Source organism: Oenanthe melanoleuca, chromosome Z, assembly GCF_029582105.1.
Source record: "Oenanthe melanoleuca isolate GR-GAL-2019-014 chromosome Z, OMel1.0, whole genome shotgun sequence".
NCBI classification, from domain to species: Eukaryota; Metazoa; Chordata; class Aves; order Passeriformes; family Muscicapidae; genus Oenanthe; species Oenanthe melanoleuca.
In genome coordinates, this window is record NC_079362.1 from 7,519,981 (window position 1) to 7,531,491 (window position 11,511).

Sequence of the window (11,511 nt, forward strand, 5' to 3'; positions counted from 1 at the left end):
TCTTAGAACTAAATGTCCTGGGTAACTGTTCAATATTCAATTTCCCTCTTCCTCGGGGCTGGTTCTTGAGGGAGTTTCAACCCACAGCACTGCTGAAGGGTATCAGGCTGGCCAAGTGTGATTTCCCCTGTGTGGATCCCCAAATCACCTCCCTGCCCTCCTGGATGTGGAAATGCTTTCCAGGAGGATTGCTGTAAAGGGCAATATAGTTACTGACTTTCCCATTTATGTGTTGGCTTTTGAAGATATTATTATCACAAAGATTTTGATATAGTACAGTCTTTAATCTCTTTTAACTGGATTTTGGTATAGTATAATCTGTCAGCTTCTGTATGCATCACATATCTTATATAAATTGTAGCATGACAAATATAGCTGAGGCCTTGGCGTAGTATTAAAATAGAGACTGCACACTGCTAAATGCTTTTATTTGTGCAATTAACTCAGATAATGGTGTGCAACAGCTATGTTGATTCAATGTTTTTGTGGACTATCTATCTGAATGATAACAGTGACAAGAACCAGCACTCCAAGAGAAAAATTTACTACTGACTCTCTGGTTATCAGGAACTGTGAAAACACAGAATGGAGCATCAAGAAGAAATAAAATGCATTGATTTAATCTACAGGATGGCACACAGACCAGTCAAAGGTTAAAACCAAGCAAAAGAATTCCCAGAACATGTAAACCCACAGGACTGTTTGGATATGTAAAATCCTTATGAATATGCATTTAACCTATGAAAAGTATGTGAGAAAATTGTTTTAAGCTAACACTGTGCTGTGCTCCTGAAGATCTGGGGGATGTCTGCTCTCTCCCAGTCCCCAGGAACTTCTCCCAGTCACTGTGACCACTCCAGGTTCACTCCAGCAAAAAGTCTGGCTGCATTAGGAAACCACTAAAGAATATGGATGGATTCCAAGTCAAACAGGTTTGTGTTCCTGAGTCACTCAAGAATGTAGAAAATGCAAAATTTTTGTATTACACCATGGTAATTTGTAGCAAAAAAAAAAATTATCTGTTTTTACTGCAAGTAACTGTCAAATGCTGACATTATAGTGAGGTGGGAAAGTATAAATATCAAAATGTATTAGGAAAGAGGAAGAAACACAATTCAAAAAGATGAAATGCCTTACACCACTCAGAACAAGAGGGCTTGGTTGCTTACACTTCTCCACCCACCTTAACAACAGCAGCACAAAGTCAGGATCTCCCAGCCAGCAGAGGAAGGGATGCTCACAGCCAGAAATGAGCGTGGTTGCCCTGGAAGCTGCTGCAGCAGCTGCACAAGTGGGACACAATGGGCTGAGGAATCCACCAGAAAGGACACAAAAGATGAACTGAGTCCTGCACAGGCTCCTGCTCACACCTGTGGCAATTTTCTGTCCATTTCCAGCACAGGGACTAGCCAAGCTCCCCCAGAGCTCCCAGCACACCATGAACATTTGTGGGGCAGGAACATCAACCAAAAGCAGTTTGAAACTTACAGGAGGCAGAACAAACGCTGGAGGGAAAGGGTCAAAGAGGGGACACCACAAAGAGAGAGCCAAGGTGTGAACAAACCTTGGATGCTACCCCAGCAATGAATGCCAATTATTAAAAAACTCATCCATTCACCCTTCTAATGCAAGTGGTGTTAAGGGGACCTGCTACAATCACAAATAACTTACTCACAAAAGAAACATCAGGAACAGAAACTTCCCAGTTTCAGCCAAGTGCATCAAACCCCAGCTGCCTGAGAGCAGCAGGACCAGGGAGGACACACCTGCAAGGTGCAGAGGGAAACGAAGCCATGGGTCAGAGGAGCAGCCAGACACAGGAATGGGCACCTGGCACCTCTCAGGTGGGCACAAACTTGCAGTGACATCTCCTGGGAGCCCCCCAGGTGCCAGTGCAGCCCCAGCTGGGAAAGCTGCAAGGACAAACAAACGTCCCCACGCTGATGGTGACACACACACACACCAGCAGATGGGATGGAATTCCCTCTGTCAGGCTGGTCTGTGCCTGCAGAAGTCACAGCAGGCAGGAATCTGATTCAGCAGGAGGGGTGAGAGGGGCTCCAGAGGCAAGTACAGGCAGACACAGCCCAGACAAGCATCCTCCTGCTCCCCATCCCCCAGGCAATGAGCACACATAAGAAACACATTCAAACACCCTCCAAAAAACTCAAAAGACACTTAAAATAATCAAAGACATGTTTGCAGAAAGTCAATGAGCTTTAGGAAAACCTGTCTGAAATCAGTGCTGGGAAGACACTTTATTTTTCTCCCCCTCCTTTCCATGGGAGGTAAATATATTTATTTGTCTTGCACAGAACCACCTGGCATCACTCTCAAGTTTGTCAGGTTGATGCTTTTTTGGGCTATTGAAACCAGAAGCAGACAAAATTAAAAGAATAAAAGGCAGTTGTATTTATTGAAAGGCCTTCTGGTACATTTCAGGCAGATGAAGCCCCTCAAGGGCTGCACCCAAAATGGACAATGGGTCACAGGATTTCACACTTTTATAAGTTTGTTCCATTTGCATATTTGGGAGTTAATCTCCCAATTACAGCTCCAGGTAATTAAGTCATTTCCCCAAGTTTGATCCTCCAGCTTACTTTTGTTCCCATCTCTGGCCCTGAGGCAGTGAGGTGTCCTTGATTCCCAGCCTGGAGAGGAATTGTTGTGTCTGACAAAATGGGAGAGCAGCAGCAGCACTGGGTGTGGAGTTTGGGGTTACACACCAAAGAACTGCAGGATTACAAATTTATATAATGATAAAAGCCACAATCCCAAGGCATCAAGGTGTCTCAGGGATGCAGAGCAGCACCCAGGCAAGATGCTCTCTCTCCAAACCTTGCAGCATCACCCCGAGCTCTGGCAGGTGTGCAGCCCCTGGCGCTGCTGCCAGCAGAGCTCTCCCAGCTCTGCACAGCTGGGCTGGAGCACTGCACAGCCCAGGCTGCCCTGGGCAGGAGGATGCCCTGAGGGAGCACAGGGAGGAGCAGCAGCCCCCAGCCAGGGTCTGCAGGCTGGCACCTCCTCAGCAGGATGCCTGCACCCAAACTGTCTCTGTGTGGTTGTTCCACAGTCATGGCTCACAGAGCTCCACTTCTCACAGGTTTGCTGTGTCAGCTCCATGTTTAGCTTGGGGTTTTCAGTGGGTTGTGGTTTTGATTTTGTTTTTGGGGTTCTTTTTTTCCAGTTTTTGGCCTTAGGGTGCACAGCCAGGCACCAGAGCTCAGAATCTCTTTCCCCAGGTCCTGTGACACCTCTCATGGCATCATGCAGATGCTCCCCAAAACTAACAGCTTTATTTGCACAGTGGGGCAAGAGGGAATTGCTGCAGCCATGGTGAGCACAAACCCCACAGGTCTGGTGCAACTGGTGTGGGTGCCTGGTGTGATAAAACATTGATCTTTGGTGTCTGAGTGTCACAATTGTATTTTAACCATGACATTCAGAGATTGCTTCTGCCTCCCAGCACACCCACCTCCAGAGCCAAGCTGGGTCCCCAGAACAAGGAGTGTTTACCATTATTAACCACAACCACAATTCTTCTCTGAGTACTTCACAAGAAAGGAGGCCCTGCTGTTTCTCTCAGCCATCACACACTTGTTGGGCCACAAAGTCACAAGTGCAAGACCCCAGTTACACAAAATCAACATGAAAACCTGGAGAATCACACACAGGGCTCAGCTCCAGCCCAGGAGCCCTCCCTTGCCTGATGCTCCTGTTCAAGCTCTCAGAACAGGAAACAGTGCTTTAGGTGTCAAATGCAATTGATTATCAACTGGTTATCCAATTTCCCTTCCCCTGCACACACCCACACCTGCCTGGCTGTGGTGATGTGCACAGGGGTCTCTGCTGCACCCCTCCATCATTTCTTCTCACACCATTCTCTCAGGAGAGCTTTGCTGTAGTTAGATTTTTGTTAGATTTATTAGGAGGAAGCATTTTTAATGGTTCACTGGAATTGTTCTGTGAGCACCAAATTGAAGAGAGCCTGACTGGTGCAAAAGAAAGCTGCAATTTTCTTGTCATGCTTGATCCTCCATGAATACATAGGGTTAAAAATAAATTCTGCTTCCCTTCTGGACGAACATCCTGCCAAAGGTGCTGTACATGACCCCACAGTTCCAGAGGAGAGTATAAAATATTTGGCATTTGCTGAAACAGAGAAATCAGAATGGAGCAGAAACAGGGGCCACCTGCAGCCAGCCTAAAAATCCAACAGGGGAGGAGACAGAGAACACCCAAGGGTGTTTGAGACATGGGAAAAACATGGGAAGTGCCAGAAGAGATGCAAACACCCACCCTGGGATGGGGTGCCAATTCCCCCAGTGCCCCAGGACCAGCTCAGGGGCTCCCAAGATCCTGCCAGCAGCACCTGTCCTGCACACACAGGGACAGACACTCAGCCCCATCAGACAGGATAAACAGCACATAAAGCTCGTAACACAGAATGCCAAATACAGGCACAGCATCTTAAAAACTCAGCATAGTGAAATAAGTACAATGGATTAAAGGAATTCAACGAGCTTGCTGAGTTTGAGCAATACAAAGGGCAGGCTGCAGTGCAATGGAAATCTTGCAGAAATTCAAGAACTTGAATCACACTACTTCAAGCCTGCAGAACAATTATTCTGATTATTTCTGTCACTCAGACATTTTATCCCACTCAAAAATCTCAGTAGCCAAAAAATGGACAAAAGTCACAGTTTCACAGCACCATGAGAGAAAAGGAGAGAATATAATTCCAGTTTTGTTTTCAATAGTTATAGCATTTACCTCTTAAAACACAATCCTATTTTATCTTTTTAAAGATGTAGTGGAGCTGATCAGATCTACCCCACACACACACACAAAAACCAAAAAAAAAAAAAGAAAAAAACCACTTCCAGAAGTAAAATTAAAAATGATAATATAGCTGAGTTCAGAACTGGGAGTTTATAAACACTTCCTAAAAAAACCCAGTTGGTTCTGAGCTCATGGCAAACACCAAGAGATACTGAAATGGCTGGACTGACTTGGGGAAGCCTCTGCTTCTATAAATACTGATTCTGTAGCTCAAACAGAAAACCTTACGGGATTGGTAAACCCAAAAAAAAAAAAAATTTAAAAAAAATTGGAAGCTCAAATGGAAGCATATGTTCCTACACATTTAGTGCAGAGGCACAGTGTTAAAAAAACCCATCCCTCCATCAGTAATGACTGGTGCACAGAACAAGGTGCTCCCTAAAATCTGCTGCTCCTGCAGGGACAGGGACAGGGACAGGGACAGCTCTGACCCCAGCACTGCTCTCCACCTGACAATCCCTGCCCAAACACAAAAAAACAACAAAAAAACAACAACAACAAAACAAAAAAAAAAAAAACAAAAAAAAAAAAAAAAAAAAAAAAAAAAAAAAAAACAAAAAAAAAAAACCAACATTAAAAGTCAAATCAAGGTAAATTAAGATAAATGAAGTGCAATTATTCAGTAATTGAGGGACTGAGCTGCTGTTTTTGTGCTCAGAATTTGCTTTCTGCAGATCTGGTAGATCTGAGGAATTAAACAGATAAGGGCAAATCAATGGAACTCCATCAATAGAGGAGACAATGAAATGAGCAGTGGCACTGTGAGAAAGAGGGGGAATGGAATTTGTGTTAAACATTAAGAGTGCTTTATTTGAGGTTTATTTTGAGTGTTCTCATCCCACCATGAGCTGCCCAGGCTGGGACTGTGGCACACAAGCTCCTGCAGTGGTCAGTGGCATTTCTGTCCTGGGGCTCTGGGATTTTGCATTTCCAGCAAGGTCTGACCTGTGCCTCAGCCACTGGCATTTCACCTGCTGGACAAAGCAGCAGCTCCACAAACAAGCCCTTGCCAAATGTCACTTGCCCTGGGATCTAATTATCATCCAATAATTTATTTACAGAGTATGCATTCCTCTTAGAGTCCATATTTCAGGATCTTGCAATGCCTCACAGGGAAAAGCTGAGGGATTCACCCCATGGTTTCTAACCAATAAACTGTCTCACCAACATCTGGTTTTGTTACCCTCAGTCCTGTAATTACTCTCTCAGACATTCAGCTGGGGTCTGTTGCTGCCTTTCACCCTCAAGGGTGACCAAAAGAACAGAAAACAAAATGGATGAGGCTCAAAGCCACTGGATGTGGATGGAAGGTGTAATAATAAATTATTAAATGCCATCAGTATTCTCCAAACTATGTCTGTGTGGATCTTTGGGAAGAAGGCAGGTCACAAATGAACCACACCCTGCCTGTAACTTGATTATCAGCTGTGTAGGGTCCCCACACATGCACAGATACAAACAACATGACAAAAAAAACACACATTTTCAAGAGTTGGGAGGAAATGCCTGAATTTTGGCACAACTGCAATAAACATGGCTGTGAGACTTTCCTGTTCTTCTCTTGATTCACAAATTGTGCTCAGTAAGCAGACACAAAACATTTATCAAAGAGCAGAGCTCAGCCCCTGGATAGACCTCAGAGGATTTTGTTTGTTTGTTTGTAGTTTTGAGTTGGGTTCTTTTTTGTTTGTTTGTTTGTTTGTGAGTTTTATTTTTTTTTTATATTTATTTCCCACCTGTTGCCTTAGGTCACAGGGGACAGTGTACATTTACTTCTGTTCAAGGTAATCCATCAAAAAAAAAAAAAAAATTTGGAGAAAACCAAACCACAACACATCCTTTTACTTCTTGCCAGATGCTGAGAAGAAAAACTTATCTGGCATTTTTTAAATTTCTCCCAAAAATTTCTAAAACATGGTGGTGCCTGGCCAACCTTCCACTGGAACATCCCAGGGGGTTCCCTGCCCACAGCAGGCAGAAAGATTTATGGACAATACTGATCCTGAGGGTGCCAGAAAACCCCAAAAACTCCTCAGCACATCTACAGCATCACAGGATGCTGAGCAACACAGGGGGGCTGCCCAAAAAAAAGTGAGTAACTTTTAATTGGTTTCACCTTCATTAAAAAATGCCCTGTAAGTGCTATTGCTAGGTTAAACAAACATTAGAGTAGCTGAGAGAACAGCAAAAGCTGTTGGGGCATGTGCCAAGGAATAAGTGTAAAACAGGGACAAACACCACAAAATCACCAAAAAATCACCCAAAAAAATCACAACAACAACCAAAAAAAAAAAACACAAAACCACCCTGTCCTCTACAAAACCAGAGCTGCAGCAGGCAGGAAAAAATTCAAATGATTGGATTCTGTTAATCTGTGGGGACATGGACCTAATACTGCATTTAATTTTGCTAAGTGGGAGGAAGATTATTGCAGGCAAGACACAAAGAATATCTCTGCTCCAGTCATGTGACATTTACAACCTCAAATACTCTGAGAAAGTTATTAATAACAGTATCAGAACATTTCCCTGTATTCAATGCACAGTTATGAAAGAAACTAAACACAAAGGCCTCCTCCCAATGCAGACAACAATAATTAATGTTAATATTTACATTCCTCTGATCACCTGTTCCCACTGGGATTAAAAAAAGTATCTGTGAACTTGCTGGATAACAACTGCCAGCCTTCTGTGAAGCACTGCAAAAACCATGATTTGGGGCATTTTGCTTTATTTTTGGAGGAGAATAACCCCTCACTTGTACAGAGCCAGGCATTCTCTTTGCAAGAAAAGCTGAAATGTGTTCTCACCACAACTCTCAGTGCCACAGTGAAGGACTCTCTGGGAGCTGCACTTGTTTACAGCCCCCAATTCCCCTGGGAAGAAGCAGTTTAAAACCAGAAGCTATTCTGCATGTGGTATTTACATGTCCTAATTTGCTGTTTTGAAACTCAGCGTTTCCCACCTTGTTACTCCTACAATAAATCCACATCTCCTTTTTTTTTTTTTTTTTTTTTTGTCTGAAATGTGAAATCAGAGTGTACAGCAACACCTGACTGGTGCTTATGAGAACTCTCCTGAAATCTGAGGGAGATCAAAACACTTCTTCAAAAGCAAGAATTCCCTCTGCAGATCATTTGGTGTGTGCAGCATGCTCAGGTTGATCACACATTTCCAGGATATCAGTTGATTCACTCTTTATGCAGCCAGCATTACAACAGGTTCTGAACTTTTAGCTGATTTTTCTCTGTAGCAAATATCCCTCTGAAGGAACAAAAAAAAATACTAATGTGTTAATGGAGAAGGCAAAATAAATGCATTCTGCTGTGGCAATTGTTTTTCAAGCCCTTAATGCTGCAAAATTAAAGCAAATTTGATGAAGGCATTTGGCATCTCCAAGGAATGGAGGTTCCTGTTACACCTTAACATCCCCAGCAGGTGAAATGTGTCACTGTCCAGCACCTGGGATGGGTGTGGGAGATGGACACCCAACCTGGACACATCAAAATTCTGTGTCCTGTGCAGGACAGCACAGCCACACTGGTCAACTCAGCTCTGACAACTCAGAGCTTCACCTGGCATACAACCCAACCATCAGTGCCCAAAAGCTGAAAACTGACATGGAAAGGATCTGCAGGCTAAGGGAAACAAAATCTATATTTGCCCTACAAGCATTGTCCATAATCTTTATTATGTAACTTGGAGAAAATGCATTGCTTTTCCAAATGTCCACTCAAGGTATGCTGATGAAGGGCTCTTGTGTGATCAATTCCTCTTTCTCTCCCTCATTTGTGTAATTCTATAGCACATATCACTCTGATGTCTAAGTTACTCAGGTAAATAAAACCCAGACTAAAGGAGATAACTTTTGTCTTTTGCTCCTCCTTGGGAGAAATGAGATCTGATTCTTTAAAAAGTGCCAAAGAGCCTCTCTTTTTTTTTTTTTTTTTTTTCCATTCCATTAATACATTTGGGTGGTGAAATCAAAGCAAATTAAATCTATGCAGTATTTTTTCACTGCCAGGAGTTAGCATGTGCAATATTGACTTTTTATTATCATCTGATTGAAGCAAGTTTGCCTGCTTCTGTTAATAAACTGCAGGTTCATTGTTAATTGCTTTACACCTTTAAGAGCACGAGCACATTTTCTAAATGGAAAAGTCTGCTTGATTTTTGAATCTTTTTTTTTTTTTTTCCTTGTGATGGATCAGTTTCAGTCGCTGAGGGAATTTCCTGTAGACTATAGCAAAGATTTGTATCTCTATGTGTATATACAAACAAGGGTACACTTTAATGAGTAAACATCTGTGAAAGCTACTAACACTCAAAAGCTTTGAATAAAGCTTGGGATCAAGCAAAAGGTGAAGAGAAAAGGATATTTCCTGAGGATCTCTCTTGAAAATTCAAACTGGAATCCAATGAAAAAAACCCCAAGCATTCTTCTGCCTCTTTAATAGCAGTCTGCCATTCTTTAAAACACCCAAATAGTTGATGTCTGAAGCAATAAAAGCTCAGCATCCTGCCCTGTAATTATTACTAGATGTAATTATGAACAACTCATTCATCACTATAAAAGCACAACTTAGGGCTCCCAAAGAAGAGGCATGGAAGGGATTTATTTTCAGGCAGCTCTGTTAGTCAAGCTGTAATTTAACAACACCGCTGATAAACAAGTGTAGTAAGCCAATGTAAAGAAGGCAGGGCAACATCCGTGCTTAAAATCGTCTGGGGATCCTCCAGTACTCCATTTATATCCCATAAAAACATGCCTCAGAGCTGCAAGCAGGAGCTGGAGGGTGAATGTGACATAACTACAAGCACCCAGCTCCCCGAAGTTTGCTCACTTAACCATGAACATCCAGAGGCTGCCTTGGGTTATTTACAGGTGGGGGGAAAAGCACAGATGTTAGACCAGGTCTGAGCTCTCCGTGCGAAGTTCCCGGCCCGGGGAAGCTCAGAGATGTGCTGGGTTTCAGAGCAGGGCTGTGTCGCTGTCTCCCAGGCGTGAGGAAACACCTGCAGCCCGCCCAGAACCTGCTGCGGCCGCCCCGACTTCCCCAAAATCCGCCCGACCCTGCCGGGCTGCTCCCGGGGAGACACATTCCAAACCGGAGCAGGAATTCGGGCGAGGCAGCAGGAGCAGCGCTTAAAGACTCCCGATCTGTGAGCAGCCACAGCGGGTTATGTAATCCGCGGAGTATTTAACCACGCTCCGCTCCGGCACAACGTGTCAAACAGATCAGCCTGGGGCAGGGTCAGCCGGGGCACGGCCGGGGGCAGCAATTCGGCATTCCCGGGCTGTCAGGGCAAGGAATGGCCCCGGGCTGCCGGCGCTGCTCGCCCCGTGGCCGGGCCAGCATCCCCGAACCAGGCAGGATGCTCCCATCCCGCGGGGCGCAGCTCAGGATGGGCTCGCCGCCGGCCCGGTGCCGCAGCAGGAGCGAGCTGGGAGCCGGGAGCCCCCGGAGCATCCCCGGGAGAGGCGGCAGCCGCCAGGGAAGGGCTCAGCGGCTGCTCCGAGTGTGCGGTGCTGCTCTGGGACTGTGCCCCACAGCCTGAGCTGCGCGCCGAGCTCGCTGGGGAACGCACGGCAGGAGCCAGCGCAGGTGAGACCATCCCACCTGGCCGCTGGGACTCCGCTCCCTGAAACTCGGCGGGGTGCGAACACGCGAGTCAGGGAGCAGCGAGGAGTCACCAGCCGGCACTCCGGAACCACCAGAACCACCAGAACCGCCGGCTCGGCCGCCTCGCCCTGCGGCGGGGCCGGGCCGGGGGCGGCACCCCGGGGGTGCGAGGGGGCGGCCCGAGGGCCCGGCCGGTCCCTCCCCGCCTGCCCCGCACGCTGCTCCCTCCCTCCGGCTTGGGGCGGTACCTGCTTGTCCAGCGCCGCATCCCTGCCGCTGCCCGCCGCGCATCCCTTGGGAGCGGCCACCCGCTCGCAGTTGCAGCCCTCCAGCATGTACATGCCGGCGGGCCGGGCGCTCTGCTCGCCCTCGAAGTAGAAGAGCACGTTCTGGTAGAGGGCGAACCACTTCTCGTGCCAGCGGTTGGTCTCCGCCGTCTTCTTGCTGAGGTAGCCGCGCTTGGTGCCCTCCTTGCGGGCCAGCAGCGCCAGGTACAGGGCGTGCCCCTCGTTGTACCGCACGCTCTTCTGCATCGTGCCCGGAGCCCCGCGGCCGCGGCGCAGCCTCGCCGGGCGCTCACGGAGCAATTCATGGGCTCCGGCACGCACCGACGGGCGGCCCCGGCCCCGCGCCCCGCCCGAGTGTCCCCGGCCCCCGCCCCGCCCCGCCCCGCGCCGCCCCCCGCCGCCCCAGGCACCGCCGCCGGCGCCCAGCGGGCCCCCGGCCGCTGACGTGGGGGGATCAGCCGTAAATCCGCTTTGGAGAGCGATTTAAAGAGCAAAGTCGCCGCCGCCGCAGCGCCCGGGTCCCTGCCCCCCTCTCCACCCTTCCCCCCATCCCCGCATCCCCCCGCTCTTCATCCCCCCGCTCGTCATCCCCGCATCCTTCCATCCCCCCATCCCCCCACTCTCTATCGCCCCATTCCCCCCCCAGCCTTCCATCCCCGGATTCCCCCATCTCCCCATTCCCTCATTTCCCCATCCCTCCATCCCCCCTTTTCCCCTCTCCCCCATTTCCCCTCTCCCCCATTTCCCCACTCCCCCATC

At 47.3% G+C, this 11,511-nt stretch overlaps 1 protein-coding gene across 4 annotated transcripts in view; it reads right to left on the reverse strand.

The window, feature by feature from the left end:
* RASGRF2 (Ras protein specific guanine nucleotide releasing factor 2) overlaps positions 1 to 11,252 on the reverse strand; it is a 118,135-nt gene extending 106,883 nt beyond the window's left edge. For all 4 annotated transcript variants that reach the window (XM_056514338.1, XM_056514337.1, XM_056514335.1 and 1 more), the window contains exon 1: positions 10,714 to 11,252. In XM_056514338.1, the coding sequence (XP_056370313.1) occupies positions 10,714 to 10,998 (285 nt within the window). In that variant the 5' untranslated portion in view covers positions 10,999 to 11,252. The remainder of the gene's footprint in view (positions 1 to 10,713) is intronic.
* Between the last annotated feature and the right edge of the window lie 259 nt (positions 11,253 to 11,511).